This window comes from Balaenoptera ricei, chromosome 14 (assembly GCF_028023285.1).
Source record: "Balaenoptera ricei isolate mBalRic1 chromosome 14, mBalRic1.hap2, whole genome shotgun sequence".
Taxonomy (NCBI): domain Eukaryota; kingdom Metazoa; phylum Chordata; class Mammalia; order Artiodactyla; family Balaenopteridae; genus Balaenoptera; species Balaenoptera ricei.
In genome coordinates, this window is record NC_082652.1 from 19,527,539 (window position 1) to 19,546,412 (window position 18,874).

Genomic DNA, 18,874 nt, shown 5'->3' on the forward strand with positions numbered 1-18,874 from the left:
GGGTCTAGGAATCGACATCTAAAACTCATCCCTCAGGCCTCTTTGTGGATTTGGTCCACAGCTTTAGGGTAGCGTCCAAGCCAGCGTTGCTCAGATTTCAGGATTTTACAAACCAGTGAAATTACAAACAGAATCTTCTGGACTGACTTTGAGTTGTCAGCCTGTTATTTTGTAAAGAATGAAAAGTGATGGCCATCTCCTTTCATCTTCCCCCTTGTTTCAGAAAACATTAGTGACATCTGGCTTTGTTAAAATCTCCGTGCGTGGTCTTTACTGCCCAGTTTGCTGGGAAAGGTGCACGAGTCATCACTGTCCAGCATCTGTGAACAAACCCCAAGGGGCTGAGGGCAGCCCTGTGAGGTGAGTGAGGGACCCAAGAGACAAGGCTTACCAGAGACAAGCACTGCCTTATATTCCTTTATTTATTATATATATGCAAATCTGTTTTATGTACAATATTTGGTCCTACCAAATAATCTTACCAAGGCATTCTACTGGTAATCTTCCCCAAAATAGATTCAGGTAAAATTAGATATTTGTGCACTTCACGACTACCCAAACCTACTGATTTCAGTTTGGGGGCCATATGCATAATTCGAAATAGACATACACTAGGTTAAGGCGATGAAAGTGAGCTGCAGGAAACCACAGGATTCAGAACAACTAGACTGTGTATTTTGCTTGCATTAGAGTCACAACGTGAACAGCAAATGTTGTGCGGATCTCATAGTGCTTTATATCGTAGTGCGAGGGCTTCTGAACACCTACATGACTGCGCGGCGGGGGGGGGGGGGGGGGGCGGCAAGCAGCCCACGTGACCTGCGGGAAGCTTCGCCGGGAGCTCATTTCTTTTCCACCTCTCCTTTCTTGGGTTCTTGTTTCAGTTTGTAATCAGCCAGGGCGGCCCTGATGGCATCTTCGGCCAGCACTGGAAGTAAGAGAACGAAAGAGAGCCTAAGTTTCTAGAATCTGCAGGAACAGTCTTAGGAAGAGAATCTTTAAGAGCTGAGGTAGCGGTGCTGGGACAGGCTTAACAGTCACCTCTCCAGGGTGCTGGGCAAGAAGCAGGCCTGCAGGCCGATGGCTGTTTCCTGAGCTGGGTCCCTCCTGCGGGGTGGCTCTGGGGACAGACTGTGCTGCAAATACCCGAGATTCTAGGTTAGTTCCTTAGCCTCTTGGACGATCATGTTTTCTTGCTGGGATAGGGTGAGGGCTTTATACATAAAGGGTCTGATGCACAGGAGGGACACAACAAATGTTAGTTCTCAGCTGCTCTCAGGGAAGTCAGGATAAATGCAGTGGACGCTGGTGACGCTGGCTGGCATAACTTAGGTCGTGCCAGTTTGTGGCTGGGATGGCATTTGCTGGCACTCTCTAGTGATCCCAAGTGTGGAAACTTTTATTTTGGAGTCGATATTAAAAGGGAGGCTTTGGGGAAAATAAACATTGAGAGAGCTGGAATGACAGCAGAGAGCGTTGGCTAAAGATTTCAGTACCCAAGAAGGCCTAATGAAAAGGCGGGGGGTTCCTCTGAAACCATGTGAAAATGTTTACAAGCTATGGCCTTTATTCACGGGTATTTGAAATTCCAGGGCAAGCGGAAAGAACTCGGGTCTCAGCAGACCTCCATCCCTGCCGCGGCACTCACTTCTTCTCTTATGAGTCCTACCCTGGCAGGAGGCCTGGCCCTCTGCTGATTTTTAACTAATTTGGTCAGTAAATCTCCATCAATAAGTTTAGGCTACTGTTTCCCATAACCGCCTTCCCCTAGAAGGTTGAGATTTGAAAAGCTTTAGACTGAACTGGAAAGCCAAGTATAAGCCTTAAGGCATCTGGACTTTCTCTTAGGGAGAATGAAGAGGGGGATATTGCACAACTGGGCTTAGTCATTTCATATACAGATGCAGACCCCGACAGTGAGGGCATCTGGAAAGGAAGTGAGGAAACGCTCAACAAACAGGATTATGGTGAAAGCGGCATTTTCTCCTTTACTGGTCCCAACTTCACCACAGCCGGGTGAACAGCACAGATTCTGGAATCAGAGACTGGGGTTTAGACTCTGGCCCTCCCACTGAGGAGCTGTGTGACTGGGGGGCTTTAACCTGAGCCCTCGTTTCCTCCTCTGTGAGGGGGAGAGGTAATGACGCCTCTGGGGACTGGAGGACGTTCCTGAGGGTTAGAAGTGAGGCCACAACGTGCTCGGCACGATGCTCGCCCACACCACCCCCGTAGGACTGCCCTGGAGACCGCAGTGAGGCCCTGGGGCTCTAACCCTCTGGGGATCGTGAAAACGGACTCCATGAGCTCTAACCCTCGGAGGCTGTGAAGGTGGACTCCACGGCCCAAAAGGACTCGCCGTTCCCCTGTCACAAATCAAGTGGGTGCCACTACAAAACTGCCCTAAGTGTCCGAGCCCACCGGCATCCTGGAGGGGACACTTACTGGAGCAGTGCAGTTTCACAGGCGGGAGGCACAGCTCCTTGGCGATGTCCGTGTTTTTGATGGTCAAGGCTTCCTCCACCTGAGAGGCACGTGGGGCAGACGGGAAGTTTTAGTGATCTCTGTCTGGTGGGACAGAAAATAAAAAGGGCCAAAGAGGCCCCACGACAGGGTGGCGGGGGACGATTTCCATTTAATAACCCCAGACAGAGGACTCCCACTTCCATGTCCCGGCTGCAGCTGGGCTCCTCAAGTACGAAGCATACGCACCTGCATTGCTCAGCTGGGGCGAGCCAGGCCCGCAGAGACGCTGCCACGAGCCGGGAGCGGACCCCGGGAGGAGCCTCTGAGGGGTCTGCTTGAGGCCAGCAACTTGAGCCTTTTTTTTAAAAGGCAGTGATTTTCTACGCTGGTTTTGTGACTCTCAACTTCTCTGGTGCCTTATACTAAATGTTCAGAATAAATCCCATCAACTCTAAGTGCTAGATAGTGTCAGGGAGGCGGGAGGGGTGGCACCCAGGCTGGCAGCACCCGGGCCAGTGGCACAGACAGCTCCTGGAAGGAGAGCTCTTGGGGCTCATCCCCTGCCCCAAGGAGAACCTTTCTCCTCTAGGCGGACTAAAAAGGATGCCTGGGGTTTGTTGAGAGCCCAGGGGCATACCAGGAGGCAGGCCTCTGTGGAACGGAGCCCCGCTGCCTTAAGGAAAGCGACTTTCCCCCCCTGCCCCCCAATCTCCCAAGTCCACTAACTCCACTGAATTATGCTTCAACTTCTGTTCCTGGAAACTCAGATGGGAGTCTCTCAGGGTCAGAGAAAGGCCCTCTCCCCACTTTCTGATCACATTCACGGGGCCAGGCCCTGGGAGCACAGGTGCCCTGTCTCATTTCCTCTTTCCCTGAGGATAGTTCTGGACAAATCACTTCACAGCCACCTCCGGCCAGAACAGGTTAGGTCTCTGCTTCCCCGGCCCTGAGGAGCTTGCCGGCCAGGAGGCCCTGAGCCACAGGGAGCCGGCGGCACGTGGCCTGGCACACGCCTCTGTGACTCAGCTCCCAGAACTTGGGCCCTTGGGGCTGCAAAGATGAGCACCTGCAGTTTGGCTTTTCTGAGAGGTTTTAATGACGACAGGATTTTAGAAAGGCTACTTTGTTATTTCATGAATCCTTGTAAGCCACCTGCAATCCCTCCTGAAACAGGATGGGAGGAAACAAACAAAACAAACCACAATAGAACCACCCCCTGAGCAGACTTAGACTTCTAAGAAATGATAACAGCAGTGACCTTGGAGAAAGCCAAAGATTTCTTTTCACTTCTATTGTGTTAGAGGGGGAAGTGAGGATCTTTTTTCGATTTAGTTAAAAACAAAACACCACCAAAACCCCCAAACAAATAAAAATGATCAACAACAAAAAACCCCAAACTAAAAAACACTTAAAATTATCCGTAATTCCCAATGTGGAGAAGAATTTAACAAAAACCTCGGTAAGCAAAATTAAAAAGAAAATTCTTAGCATATTTAGAAAAAAAAATCATAGGTTTTTGGTTTGTTTGTTTACACTCACTAGACCCTTCCCTTAACTGAGAGCCAGGTTTGTGGAGAATGTGACTTAATTCTAGTTTGCAGGAACCTACCGTCTTCCCCTTTACCCATTCGGTGGCTAGCGAGCTGGAGGCAATCGCAGAACCACAGCCAAATGTTTTAAACCTGGCGTCCACGATCTTCCCCTTTTCATCCACTTGAATCTAGAAAAGAGGCAGGAGTTAGCAGAGGTTCTGGTGCGCCCCATAGAACCTGGCGCTCATGGAGGCCCACGGGGCGCTCCCTGAGAGCTTGGATCCTGCTTTCCACACTTAAAAGTTTGGGCACTAATTACTGAGTTTCCTCTGTTCCAAAGAGCTCAGTGATGAGAAGATAAAAGCAGGAACAACTATACAGAATTATACAGGCCTAGCTAGTAAAGATCAACCAAAAAATATGCCTCCTGCCGCCCCCAACCCTAGCCTGATTTTTGGCTATGAGGTTCTCCTCCCAGCTGCTGGGTCAATGTGCGTCTTTAAACACTGGGAGAGTCTGCAATAAAGGTCTCTGGATAATGCTTTTTCCTTTGGCGCCAGACTGCATGCAGTAGTTCCCTCCTGCCTTGTTTCTGTTTTCCAAGATAGGCATGAAGCTGTCTGGCGAGCTGCCCACCACGGTGACGAAGGAGAGGTGGAGAAAGCTATGGTTCACCCAGAGTGCCAGGCACTACCTGCATGTCGTCTCCAACGGGCAGGAGGTTTGATTTACTGCGTTTCCTGTCTCTTTGGGGATTGCTAACTGAACAGTTGTGGTTTTCCTTTGATTGGTAAAATTCACAAAAGATTTCACTTAGCTAAGTTGGAATTTAGGCTGGTACAGTGAGCACAAAGGTGAGATCAGTTCACTATGTCAGAAAGGGTCAGCGTAGTTTACCAGTGTGACTAGCATTCAGCCCCTGCTTGAGTCATTTGTAACACCGACTTGTCCCATCTCACAGGAATCGAGATGGGGACCAGATGCAATGCTGTACACGTAAATGCTCTGTCAACTACGGAGCACTGTACAAGCAAAGGGGTCACTGTTACCACCAGTAAAGATGGGAACCAGCGGTACCTGTAATTTCATGACATCACCACACGCCGGAGCTCCCACCAGTCCGGTTCCAACATTTTTAGATGTCTTATCAAGGGACCCCACGTTTCGGGGATTTTCATAATGATCAACAACCTGAAACGAGACGGTGAACAGAAATCACAGTCACTCTTTTTTGCTATTGGTCTCCCCGACTTTGATGGCAAGGTCCTTGAAGTCAGCAAGCTGAACCTGGCAGGCCATCACTAAATACCAAATTTCACCTGGGAAGGAATTCAGAGATTCCAGATAGTGGCGAAAAATCAGCAAAATCATGTCTTAATTCCGCAGGGTTTTGAACCACAAATAATTACTTGACCTTTAACCACCCAAGTCACCAGAGTTGGGCTCAAACAGCATTTTTGTAACTTCCAAAGAAAATCCATTCTTAAAGGATAATGATTATTATTCGAAAATCCTAAAAATAAGTATGGTCCAGAAATGGAAGGGTTTCCCAGAAGCCTCAAGGAGACTGATACAGGAGGAACAAGGCTATGGAATACGTCCCTTTGTGTGCGAAAATAAATAATAAATATCTCATTACTGTACTGCAAGGCCCTGAAATCTCTCTGGTGCAGCAGCGCACCCTGGTGGTGGAAAGGCTCGTGTCAACAACACACAACCCTGGGTCGGGGAGTGAAGTCCGTGGGGAAATGAGCGGAAGCCAGAACAGAATAAACATCTATTCAAACTGGCACGCGGAAGGCTTTAAAAATCTTGAGGTTTGTCTACCAGTTAGCAGTAAGTATCCCGATCTTTCCAGCCCCCCCCCCCTCCACCCCAGCACGGATTTTGACTCCAAGCCCAAGGACCTACAAGATAATGTCCAATCTGGACTTTCTGCCCCGGGTTGATTCACCGCATTCTTTAGTCAACCGGTTCCCGAGTGAGAGAGTCTCATGTTTAGGGACTTTACACCCCCGGAAGGTAAGGGCTGCAAAGTATGCACCTGTCTCTACTCACAGCTCACCACCACTCCAAACAGAAACAAAACAAAAATAAAAACGTTATGGCTGTTCGTTACATGTCCATCTCCACTCGGAGGCTCTGAGCTCCTGAAAAAATAAAAATCACCCAAAGTGGCCTCCCTGTGCCAGGCACCTTGCCGAGGACTCCGCAGGAATGGTCTCGAGTACGGGGGGTTGCTAAGACCCCATTTGACAAGTGGGGAACCAGGTTCAGCGCACGGCACTGACTTGCCCAAGGTCACCTGGCCAGGGCGGTGGCCTTGGCTGAAGCCGGACCCCGCGCCGCTGTGTGTCGGGCTGGCAAGTCACTGCAGGACCCTGCTTCCTGGGCTGTTGGGGGTTTAAAGGCTGGATGCACGAGATGGCGGCCAGAGGCCGGGCCCACGGGCAGTGGCTACTAGATGAGCGGAAGCTGTCATTTTTATTTCAGGCGCGGTTAGTGCCCCTGCGCAGGGAGGGAAAGTTAGTCCAGGCGGATTCGCGCGAGGGGCGGCGCCTCCGTTGGGGCCGGGGGCGGCCCGTACCCTGGGTCGCAGTGGGGCCTCACGGGCCCCGCAGTGCCCGGGCCCCGCAGAGTCCTTCCTGGGCCCGGGCCTCCGCTACGACGCCCGCACTCTCGGTTGTCCTCGCACTCCCGCCCGCTCCCGCCCGCTCCTGCCCGCTCCTACCTTCTTGTGATAGAGCCGAGCCGGAGCTGACAGCTCCCGGACCGGCAGACGCGGGGCCCGGAGCAGCAGTGCCGAAGTCGCCCGCCTCAGACGGCCAGCTCCAGCCGCCGCCATCTTACGGGCTTGCGCCTGCGCAGGCCGAGTGCGAGACCGAGGCGGGGGGCGCGTGCGCGAGTCGGCTCCTAGCCTGGAGCGCGCTCCCTCTAACGTCCTGGCGACTTCGCGCTTGAGCCCTCCCGCTCCGTGCACGTGTACGCGCTTTGGTCACGCCTTGACCACGCCCCTCCGGGGCGGGCGGGGCGCGGGGCGCGGAGCCCGGGCGGGACACAGAGCCCAAAGGTCTGGAGTCGCAGGAGGCTTTGTCCTCCGTGATGGTTTCTGGATCTGAGGGGCTTCGGGCTGGAGTTCGGGACCCAAGTTTGCGTTCACAAAGTCCACCGCCGGAATGCGCAGAGGATCAACCAGTCCACCTTTCTTAGCCCTGTTTTGCAGCTTAGGAAGTTGAGGATCAGAGCGGTGTAGTAGCTTGTCCTAGGTTGCCCGGAGAGTTAGACTCAGTTGGGATTCAAACTTGAACAATCCTGAGTTGGAATCCCGTTTGTGCTCCTAACTGGTTGTGTGATGCTAGGTGAATGACAGCGTCTTTCTAAACCTCGATCTTCTCTTTTGTACTAATTCAAGGACAATTCTTTCATCCATTGAGCAAATATGTGTTGAGTATCTACTTTTTGTCGGGGTGCTTTGGGAATACAACGGAAAGAAAAACATAATTTCTGACATAATTAAGCTTGCTAATGAGGGAGAAAGGCAATAAATAAACACACCAAGGCTTTCCTACCTCAAAAGTGGAAAGCTTAGCTAAACGAATACTTCGCCCCGATTTTAAAAAGTGTGTTATGTTTATGTCTCTATTTCTCTCTCTGTAAAAAAGCAAACTGTCACAATTTATATGACAAGGCATGGCAATGAAGAGATTCTAAGTAAATGTTTACTAATGTAGTTTATTAATATTGGTTTGCAGAATACGATCCTATAAAACCAGAAAACGCACATGTGTATTTAACTGCTAGGCACGAGGCATTACATAAAGGGGAGGAATCTCTTTGGGAAATGAGTTTTTCTCATAAATGGTGCAATCGATCCTTCCCCGAGGACTTGGACTTTTCTCTGCATTGAGGCTCAGTTACTAGGGAGACTGAACCACGCGCCAGGTCAGAATAGGCGGTAAGTAAGGCATTAATTCCAAGAATCATTTTGACCTTCTCAAGATGGCGCCAAACCCTTAATGTCAATCAGCACGCTCGCTCCATGACTTCCTCTATGGCTTCCACTTCCTGTCTAAGGACCCAACTTCTGTCCGAAGTTGTGGCGGAACACATGCCCTGTTAGTGAGTTCTTTTTCCTCCGACGAGAACTATTAAAAGTATATAAAATAACATGAGTTCCGTGTATTACGAGGTTTCGCCGTCATCCGTGGCTCACAGTTTCTCTCTAGGTGGCAGGAGAGCAGGGTTTTGATCAGGCGCGCGCCGCGGGCAGCTTCTACTTCAGTGGGTCTTCGGCAGCAGAGTGAGGACCCGGGAGTCACTGGAGGCGCAAGATGGCGACGGCGGCCGCAGCATCGGCTTCGGAAGCGGAGGCTGAGCCCAAGGCCGGGCCCAAGGCCGAGGGTGAGGAGGTTGAAGCTAAGGAGGCTAGGACGAGGAGGAAGGTGTTATCGCGGGCCGTGGCCACCGCGACGTACAAGACGGTGGGGCCGGAGTGGGACCAGCAGGAGGAAGGCGTGAGTGAGAGCGATGGAGATGAGGAGTACGCCATGGCTTCCTCGGCCGAGAGCTCCCCGGGGGAGTACGAGTGGGAGTACGACGAAGAGGAGAAGAACCAGCTGGAGATCGAGCGGCTGGAGGAGCAGGTGGGCGCGGGGGTGGGCGGCGGGCTCCTTCCCTCAGGTTCCCAGGCCCCGGCCCGCCTGCCTTGTCCTCGGCGGTAATAAAGCCGCCAAGGCCGCCAAAGCGCAATTCATCAGCGCGTCTCCCGTCCTTCGAGCGTTTACTGCTCGCCAGGTGCTTTGCAACCGTTATCCCATTGAACCTTCGCCAGAACCCGCTGAAGGGAGTAGTGTATTTCCCGTTTTATGGGAGGAAACAGGCTTTTGGTGGAGGGAATTCTCTTGCTCAAGATTACACTTCCTGTAAATGGTGAGACAGGATTTTGGCGAGACAGGCTTTGAACTTTGAATCGACTCCAGCCAGAACTCTCGCTCTTAGCCACACCGTTCAGCTGTCCAGCACGAGAGATAAATTTTTATTTCTAAAAGAGAGTTATTTGCCTGTAAGAATGACGACGATGATGAACTATGGCGTGGTCGGGAAAATATTGACCGTGACGGTGATAATAGAAATGGAAAGGGAGAGATTTCAGCATCTGGAGCCTAAGGCCCCAGTTCTGGCTCTTCCACCCTTGCGTGCGCTTGGGCGAATTTCTTAATCTCTCTCAGCCTTGGCTACCTCATTTGTAAATTGGGAGAAACGATTTCCGCACATAGGTTTGTTATAATGGTAATTAAAGCTCGGGGCCTGGCACTAGTAGCTACGTGATTTCTAATCTGTAACCTTATGAGATACAGGTGGTGGTATCTCTTGTGTAATCTAGGATTCCAGCAGGAAGTAGGTGGCACATTAAAATTAGGAAAGTTTGACAAAAGGTCAGTAAAGGGACTACTGTGTCTAGGGCAGGGAAATCAGGAGTGAAGGTTCGGTACCCCAGGGCTAGTAGTAGCAGGACCTTTAGGTGTCCACCTTTAGGCCTGAAGAGGTGATGGGAGGGACTGGTTTTCCAAATAGTTGTGTGGAGGGAACACCTGAGAGGAGGTGAGACGTTCGTTCCAGGGGTGCGGCCCCAGTTTCCCATCAGGGATTGGGGTGGGGAAGAAGTATCCTGACCTACCGCTCTGCCCCTCTCCAAACAGTCTGCTGGTGCCGTCTGCTGGGCAAACCCTGCTGGAAGCAAGACAGCCAGAGACCTCATCAGTGTGGTCCACACAGTGGGTCACAGGACGGGGAGGAGAGAGGGTAGAGTGGATTTGGAGGGGCAAACAGATGGAGCACATTCTCATTTTACAGATGAGGAAACCGAGGCACAGAAGGAATGATGAAATGATTTGCTTAGACTCACTCGTAAGGGGTTTTGAACTTGTCAAGGTTGTCTGTGGACTGAATGCCACACTGGCTATGAAATTACTTAGTGATGTGAGGTTGTTAGCCTGGGTTTCTCACTTAACTTTGCTGGGTGTGACATTCCTTATAACGTCCTGTCTCGAGGTGATGTTTTGTTAAATTGTGAAACAGTTATATTATCTCTTGCTATACCTGTCCCACTTGTCATCCTATCTGAACCAACTGGGGGTAGGCAGGTGGTTACCATTTCTGCTTTTTTATAAATAAGCGTGCCAAAGTCTATTCAGTCTTCTATTCATTCAGCAGTGTAATACGAGATGCTAGGCTGACTGTGTCCCTGTCCTGGTGGAAATCTGTTCTTCTGGCCTTGGGCCTTTCAATGAGCCATTAGCTTACTCGGTAGGGGAAAGAGGATTACCATTTTAGGGGAAGGGGAGGCTTGGAAGCAGAGTGATTAAGTTGTTGATGAGGGTACCCAGCTTACTAGAGAAGAGGATGGGTCAGGGCAGAGGCCACCGGCCTACTGGTGTTGTGCAGTTGCCAGCCCTGCCTCAGGCCACCGAAGGTGACCACACAGGATGGGATCTGGCAGGTGATGGTGAATTGAAGAGCCTCTGGCTTTATCCTCTTTTCCGGGGGGGTCTAGAAATGGACTTCTCCAATTTTTCCAAAACTCCCTCCCACCTCCTCCTAATCCCACAGCCTCTAGTTCCTGCTGTAACGACTCTCCTGGTGGAGCATGATGGTCAGTAACTTCCAGAGAGGCCTGTGAAACCCTCGGCCTTGTCGTATTTGCAAATTACAGTTGTCGCCCTGAGTGTGTTTATGAAAGCTCGCAGTTAGTAGTATCTGTCCGTGTAACGAAAGCGGAGATTTCCCACCATTTGTGTTTGTGGCCTGAAACTGAAAGTGGCACCTCATGGTGTCTTACAGGTCATGTCAGCGCTCTGAGCCTGCTGTCCCAATTGGTAAAGGGAGGGTTGTAGTAGTGCCTCCCTCACAGGGCTGTTGTGGAGCTTAAGTGACAAGAGGTGTGTAAAGCTCCAGGCACAGTTTGACACACAGTAGATGCAGTGATGGGACCTGCTCCCATCTCCTCCCCCCCCCCCCCCCCTTTCCTGTGATTGCAGCTAAGTGTCCTTTCCACCAGGCCTCTCTGTCACCTCTCCGCCCCCAGTCCAGGGCCAGGTTGTGCTGTTAGGGAGTCAGGAAAGCAGTTCGCAGAGCACTTGCACGTTGGGCAAGCCTACTCTTTCTTTAAAGCATCCTTTGTCGTTAACAGTGTTCTGAGACCAGACTAGACCGGCACATGTGCTCATTTGTCAGTGCTGGTTGAACACTCTGGAAGGTCTCTTAAATGCATGTCAGTGTGCGTTTAATGTACATGCTCTCAGAGCACCTCTCCATATATAGTATCTTCATTATTTGGGCCTAAAAGTCAGAAATTTAGATCAAAAACCATCCTAGAGACAGTTCCTTTACTTCAGTGAGTTTTGTACGTTTCTCTTCTGACCTCCCTCTGGTGTTCACGGGAGGGCCGCTTGCATAGACATTATTCAGGCTGGCTAGGCAGGACTTGCCCACCCCCCTTCATGCTCAGAAAACACATTCAGACCCAGGTGAGTTGCGAGTGATGGGGAGAACTGCGCCTGCTCCTTCATGAGGAAAGTACATCTTTCACGATCTTCACTTCTTTCACTATTGTTACTTGCGTGACACACTTGACAGCCAATTTTGAGACATCAGTGCATCATGGCAGTCCACTTGAGATGCAGAGGTGTACGCCAGTGCCTTCCGGTACAGACGGGGAAACAGAACCCCTGGACGTTAGAACACTTCTGTCCTGACCTCGTCCTGTCCTTTTTCAGCCTATCACATAATCATGGGGTGGGTTCAGCCTGTCAAGTTTTATAAGTCATGAGCAGGAGAACATTGCTAAAAGATTTTTTTTTAAATTATAGGTCATGGGCTTACCTGGTATTGATTCTTCTTTATTATCTATTTGTGTGTAATTTGATACATACAAAGCAGTTCACATCTGTAAATTGTAAAGGATGGTAATGAGATGAACACCCTTGCTCTAAGAGTGGGGACTTCATCAGTACTGCTGCCCGTCCCTACAGCTTCTCCCCGGTTCCAGTGCCCTGCCTTGACCCCATCCCCTCCTCAAACCCAGGTAACTGCTTTTTTGAATCTTGAGTGCTTCCTTCTCTTTTAAAACATGTATAGTTTTATCCTCTAAGTATGCATTCCTAAGCATATATTGTCCACTTTTGTTTGTTTTTGAGCTTTTAAAAAAGTGTATCATGCAATGTGTAACCATCCGGGACTGCTTTCCACTCAGCAGTGTGTTTTTAAGATTCAGCCGTGTTCTTGCAGTTGCAGGTTATCCATTTTGACTGCTGTGTGTTCAGTACACCAGGGTGTGAGTGGCCCACAGCTTATTGGTTGTTCTGGCATTTGAATTGCTTACAGTTTTTTTTTTTCCCTATTACAAACAAGCTACAAGGAACATTGTTACTGTTAAACTGTGCCAGTCTCAAACCCTGTAAGAGTTTCTTTAAGTCAGTATTTTTCAAACTGGGGCCATGGTCATGGGTCATGAATTCATTTTAGTGGATACACCCAGTGCCCCTCTGTGATATACTTTCTGGTTGCGTGGGTCTGTTTCTGGGCGCTTTCTAGTGTTCTGTTCGTCAGTTTGTCTGTCCCGTGTCAATTCCGTGGTCTGACTGATTACTGCTGAGACTTGCTACCTGCTGAGACAGATCCTCCTGTGTGCAGTTTAATGCAATAACTAGGGTCTAGATTACTAAGAGTACATTGTCAAATGGCAGTGTTAGTCGAATGAATTATAGGTCATCTGTCATCTTTGGAGAGGGAAATATTTATTGCTGAAATGTGGCAGACGTTGGAAGAGTAGATACTAGTCTAGTCTTGGTGTATAGACTTAATGTAACCCCACACCCCAACTTGTTTGAAAGCTTTTTTTTTTTTAAGATTTATTTATTTATTTATTTATTTATTTATTTATGGCTCTGTTGGGCTTTCGTTGCTGCGCGCAGGCTTTCTCTAGTTGTGGCAAGGGGGGGCTACTCTTCCTTGCGGTGCGTGGGCTTCTCATTGTGGTGGCTTCTCTTGTTGCGGAGCACGGGCTCCAGGGGCGTGGGCTTCAGTAGTTGTGGCTCATGGGCTCTAGAGCGCAAGCTCGGTAGTTGTGGTGCACGGGCTTAGTTGCTCCGTGGCATGTGGGATCTTCCCGGACCAGGGCTCGAACCCGTGTCCCCTGCGTTGGCAGGCGGATTCTTAACCACTGCGCCACCAGGGAAGTCCCTGAAAGCTTTTTTAAAAAATTAAACTTTTCATTTTGAGGTAATTGTAGGTTTCCCTCCAGTTGCAGGAAATAATACAGAGAGATCCTGTGTACCCTTTACCCAGTTTCCCCCACTGGTGACCTTCTGTAAAACTATAGTACAGTCTCACAACCCATGTATTGACGTTGACAAAGTCAGCACACAAATCGGCTCTGTCACCTCAGGATCCCTCCTGCTGCCCTGATAGAGCCACAGTTCCTGACCTCTAGCACCCACTAATCTGATCTCCATTTCTACATTTTTATCATTTCAATAATGTTATGTAAATGGGATCATATAGCATGTAACCTTTGGGGATGACCTTTTTTCACTCAGCATAATTCCTTCAAGATTCATCTGAGTTGTGTGTTTATTTGTTCCTTGTTATGGCTGAGTAGTATTCCGTGGCGTGGGTGTTCCATGGTTCGTTTACCCATCCACCCATTGAAGCACCTCTGGGTTCTTTCCAGATTTAGCTGTTAGGAATACAGCTGTTATGCACATTCCTGTTCAGATGTTTGTGTGAACATAGGTTTTGTTTCTCTGGAAAAACGCCCAAGGGTGCAGTTGCTGGGTGATATGGTACTTGTGTGTTGAATTCTGTAGGAAACTGCCAAAAACAGTTTCCTGAATTGCTATACCCATTTTATATTCTCATCAGCAATGTATGAGTGATCCAGTTTTTTTGCATCTTCTCTGGCATTTGTTGGTGTCACTGTTTTTCCTTTTGGCTATTCTGATAGGTGTGTAAGGATAGCTCATTATGGTGTTAGTTTGTATTTCCCTGACCGTTATTCATGTGCACTCACTTGCCATCTGTGTCCTCTGGATATATGGGTTGGCCAAAAAGTTCATTTGCGTTTTTCTGTAACATCTTACGGAAAAACCCAAAAGACCTTTTTGGCCAACCCAGTACATGTTGGTTCATGTCTTTTGCCTACTTTTTATTTTATTTGGATTGTTTGTTTTTTACTGTTGAGTTTGGAGTTATATCTTTTAGATATTAGTCCTTTGTCAGATATGTGGTTTGTAAATTTTTTTTTTCCACTCTGTAGCTTGTCTTTGCATCCTCTTAACATAGTCTTTTACAGAGCAAAAAGTTTTAATTTTGATAAAGTCCTAACTTTCTGAGTGTTTTTATCGTGAATGGTTGTTGGATTTTGTCAAATCCATTTTCTGTATCAATTGATACCATGATATTTGTTCCTTAGCTTGATATATAGTGGACTACAGTGATTGCTTTTCAAAGATTGAGCTAGCCTTGCATACCTGGAATAACTCCCACTTAGTCATGGTGTATAATTCTTTTTGTACATTGAATTTAGTTCTGTAAGTTTTCCTGTCCACCCTATGCTAGCTGCAGTCCACTTATTTTTATTTGCTGTGTTTGCATTTTCATTCAGTTCTGTGTATTTTAAATTTTGAGATTTCCTCTCTGACCCATAGATTATTTAGAACTGTATTGCTTAATTTTCAAGCGTTGAGAGATATTCCTACAGTAATTGATCGTTGTTATTGGAAAACATACTCTGTATGATTTAAGTTTTTAAAAATTTGTTGAGGTTTGTTTTATGGCCCAGGATATGGTCTCAGTGAATATTCCTTGGGCACTTGAGAAAAATGTGTTATTCTGTTATTGTTGGGTAGAGTGTTCTATATATAGCAGTTAGATCATGTTGGTTAATGGTGTTGTTGAATTCTTTTTATATTCTTGCTGATTATCTGTTTGGTAATTCTTTTAGTTGCTGAAGTGGGGGATGTTGAAATCCCCAATATAATTGTGGTTGTGTCTGTTTCTTCTTTTAGCTCTATCAGTTTTTGCTTCATCTATTTTGAGGTTCTGTTGTTTGGTGCATGCACTTTTAGGATTGTTTTGTCTTCCAGGTGGGCTGATCCTTTTGTCATTATGTAATGTCCCATTTTATCTCTGACAATTTTCTTTGCTCTAAAGTCTACTTTATGTGATACTAATATAGTCACTTCTGCTTCTTTTTGTTTAATGTTTGCATGCTATATTTTTCCCCATCCTTTTACTTTGAACCTACCTACATCCTTGAATTTGAAGTGAGCTTCTTGTAATCAGCATAGAGATGAGTTGTGTTTTTATCCACTCTGCCATTCTCTGTCTTTTAATTAGTATGTTTAGATCATATACTTTGAAGGTAATTATTGGCATGTTAGGTCTAAAGCCTGACATTTTATCATTTTCTGTTTGTTTCCTGTGTTGCTTGTTCTCCTGTTTCTCTTTTCTTGCCTTTGTATGGGTTATTTGCACATTCTTTAGGATTCCAGCTTGATTTATTTATAGTGATTTTTAGAGTATTGCTTTATATAGTTTCTCAGTGGTTGCTTTGGGTATTTCAGTATATTTGACTTACATGGTATCTATGTTTTACCCCTGAGTGAAGTGTGGAAGTCTTCCCATTTAGGTCCCTTTACCATTCCTCCTTTGAAATGTCATTGTTTTGGGTATCAGATAGCCTTAAAATTTTTATTTCCGTTATCATACAATTTAGAAGATTCATGAAGAGAAGGATCATCTATTGTATTTACCCATATTTCTGCTCTTCCTTCCTGATGCTCCAAGATTTCTCTTATCATTTGCTTTCTGTTTGAAGAAATTCCTTTAGCTATTCTTTAAGAGTAAGTCTGCTAGTGACAAGTTCTTTTAGTTTTCCTTTGTCTCAGATGTACGATAGCTTTGGAAGCAATTATCTTAATTTATTAACTTTTAACTTGAAATATAAAGATAAACCTTTTTGTACCTATCACTCAGCTTCATCAGTCTGTTGCCATTCTCGTTTCTCCCGATAGGGATTTTCATTTGTTTGTTTAGTAAAAGAAAAGAGCTCTTACTGATGTACCTGGCACGTGCTACAGCGTGATACTAAATTACCTTTCAGTGGGATAACAAGGATAGGAGGGAGGCTCAAGAGGGAGCAGACAGGGGGACATGTGTATGCATATGGCTGATTCACTTTGGTACAACAGAAACTAACACAGTATTGTGAAGCAATTATACTCCAATAAAGCTCTATTAAAAAAAACCAAACCTCACAAGAACCTTACGAGCTAGAACCTAGTGGTGTATCCCATTTTACAGATGAGGGAATGGAGGCTTAGAAAAGTTAATAACTTGCCTGAGGTCATACCTTGTGTTTATTTGCTTCATTAGAATGTTTTCTGTATTTCAGAGAGAACCCACGTGTGTTCTGACAGTAATTGTAACATATTTGAGAGAGTGTTAAGTTTATTATAAAAAGCTCTTTCTTGTGGATGTTTCTCCCTCTTCCTGAGGGTAAGTGTTGCCTTGCTCTTTTCGTGGCTCTCCCACATTGCACATATTTTGTGCTTGTGGCAGACATGTGTCGTCACCAATGGTGAAAAAAGCTGAGTTATTTTGATGATGGCATTCTAAATTTCAACGTCTGTTCCTTTTTCTTCTAGCTGTCTATCAACGTCTATGACTACAACTGCCACGTGGACCTGATCCGGCTGCTTCGGTTGGAAGGGGAGCTTACCAAAGTGAGGATGGCCCGCCAGAAGATGAGCGAGATCTTTCCTTTGACCGAAGGTAAGGCTTCCACAGTTGGGCTGCTTTTATAAACACAGAGAATTGAAGAGTGTCCTTTTTCTTCAGTGCTGAAAGTGGGATATGCTCCTTATAGAAAATTTGGAACATATAAGTATAGTGGAAAGAAGAAAACCCATCATCTAAAGTCAGCAATTTTTAGTTTATCCTCTTCTAGTTTTTGCTAAACATAGTTGTGGTCGTGCAATACTGACTCATGTTTTGAATCCTAATTTCTTTATCCTAACTTTATGATAAAATATTTCTGTGTAATTAAACGTTTCCCCCGTTCCCTTTCTGTTTCCTGTTCTAGTATTTGTGTATTTAATCCATTCTCAGAAACAGATAACTGTAAATGTATTATAACTAAACTTTCATAAATAATTTTTAATTTAAATGTTTCGTACCTTATTTGTTCCACAATAGTTGGGCATTTAGGTTATTTCTGCTTATTTGAAACATAATTACACCAAGCATCTTTGTAGTTAAATCTCCGTGAATATACGTAATTGATCTTTTAGGGACAAGTCGGAAAACACAGGTCCTAGATCCAGTTCTGTCCCCTTCTCCCTCCCACAAAGCATAACTGCAGAGCGTAGAAGCTGAAATCAGATTGCCTGGCTATATGTCTTTCTAGCTGTGTGACCTTCAACAAATTATATAAACATTCTAAGACTCAGTTTTGGAATTCCCTGGTGGTGCAGTGGTTAAGAGTCCGCCTGCCAGTGCAGGGGATGCAGGTTCGAGCCCTGGTCCAGGAGGATCCCACATGCCACGGAGCAGCTAAGCCCGTGCGCCAGAGCTGCTGAGCTGGCGCTCTAGAGCCTGCGAGCCACAACTACTGAGCCCATGCACCACAGCTACTGAAGCCTGCGTACCTAGAGCCTGTGTTCCGCAACGGGAGAGGCCACCGCGGTGAAGGGCCCGCGCGCCGCGGCAAAGTGTGGCCCCCGCTCGCCGCAACCAGAGAGGGCCTGCACTCAGCAACGAAGACCTAACGCAGCCAAAAATAATTAAAAGAGCAAACAAATTTATTAAGATTCAGTTTTGCCAGCAGTAAAATGGGGATAACAGTAGTTTCTGCCTTGTAGTACATTGATTGGAAGTGGCATTCTGTGCACAACACTTAACACATGCTTGGCATGTTGTAAACGCTTAGATAGATGCCATTGTTATTAATGTCCCTGTCACCTACCTCATAGGTTTTTGACAAAGATTGAATGAGAAAATATATCAGTGCTTTGCAAAATATAAAATGCCCAGCCACTCTAGGGATATTATGACTTTAGTGATTGATCTTCTTTGGAAGCGTAAGCCTTCTATGTGCTTGGTGCAGGTTTTAAGAATTGAGTTTCTGTGAACTGGGCCAGGTTGTATAAGGTGGATGAAACGTTCTCGTGCTGATGCCTCATGGTGCAGTCCCTGCTTTCAGCCCGCCCTTTGGTTCGGGGGGCGGTAATGCAGGGGACTCTGGTGTCTTGCAGAGCTCTGGCTGGAGTGGCTGCATGACGAGATCAGCATGGCCCTGGACGGCCTGGACAGAGAGCACGTGTATGACCTCTTCGAGAAAGCGGTGAAGGATTACATCTGTAAGTTCCCTGCGGGCTCTTCCGAGTGTGTCAGGTGGGCTCATCTAGCATCACTCTCTGCCGCCGTGGATTGTACTGTGAGGTGTTGCTACCCAGAAAAGAGCATTCGTCCAGCGATTGGAAAGATTGGAGTTCATTTATTATTGTCATTGTCTGTGGTTTTCAATTGAGGCTTTAGGTTTTAAAATACAAGTAGAAGAAATATTTGAAGGAAGGAGGTGAATATACTCACCCCCACCATTTATCTGGCAGGGAGAACTTACCTGGTATTTCCAGATGACTAAAGGTTACCTTTTACACATTGATTGGATTTTTAGAAGCTTTGGACGGAAGGCTTTTTTTTTTTCCAGTACTAAAAAAAACTTAAACTTTTAATTTTGACATTTTTATAGATTTATAGGAAATTGCAAAGATAGTACAGAGAAGTGCTATGTACTTGCTTGATCCAGTTTCCCCCAG

General features: G+C 46.9%; 2 protein-coding genes across 3 annotated transcripts in view; one reads left to right on the plus strand and one right to left on the minus strand.

Annotated features, from left to right (window-relative positions):
• Positions 1-404: 404 nt before the first annotated feature.
• ISCU (iron-sulfur cluster assembly enzyme) lies at positions 405-6,899 on the minus strand. The gene is made up of 5 exons (XM_059894684.1): positions 6,727-6,899; positions 5,073-5,186; positions 4,073-4,183; positions 2,443-2,521; positions 405-928 (listed from the first exon to the last, which is right to left on the minus strand). Exons 1-5 carry the CDS (start codon positions 6,838-6,840, stop codon positions 843-845), a joined length of 504 nt encoding a protein of 167 aa, XP_059750667.1. The 5' UTR covers positions 6,841-6,899; the 3' UTR covers positions 405-842.
• A 1,412-nt stretch (positions 6,900-8,311) lies between these two features.
• The window catches only part of SART3 (spliceosome associated factor 3, U4/U6 recycling protein), a 33,523-nt gene continuing 22,960 nt past the window's right edge, over positions 8,312-18,874 (plus strand). For both annotated transcript variants that reach the window (XM_059895719.1, XM_059895720.1), the window contains exons 1-3: positions 8,312-8,638; positions 16,703-16,829; positions 18,311-18,415. In XM_059895719.1, coding sequence (XP_059751702.1) covers positions 8,327-8,638; positions 16,703-16,829; positions 18,311-18,415 — 544 coding nt within the window. In that variant the 5' untranslated portion in view covers positions 8,312-8,326. The remainder of the gene's footprint in view (positions 8,639-16,702; positions 16,830-18,310; positions 18,416-18,874) is intronic.

Bases quoted from the DNA above. Each gene is read 5' to 3' on its own strand.
- ISCU (XM_059894684.1), bottom strand. From the start codon at position 6,840: ATGGCGGCGGCTGGAGCTGGCCGTCTGAGGCGGGCGACTTCGGCACTG. The intron at 4,184-5,072 runs GTACCGCTGGTT...CCTCTTTTCTAG, and splicing joins GTGATGTCATGAAATTACAG to ATTCAAGTGGATGAAAAGGG. The intron at 929-2,442 runs GTAAGTGTCCCC...TCTTACTTCCAG, and splicing joins TGTGAAACTGCACTGCTCCA to TGCTGGCCGAAGATGCCATC.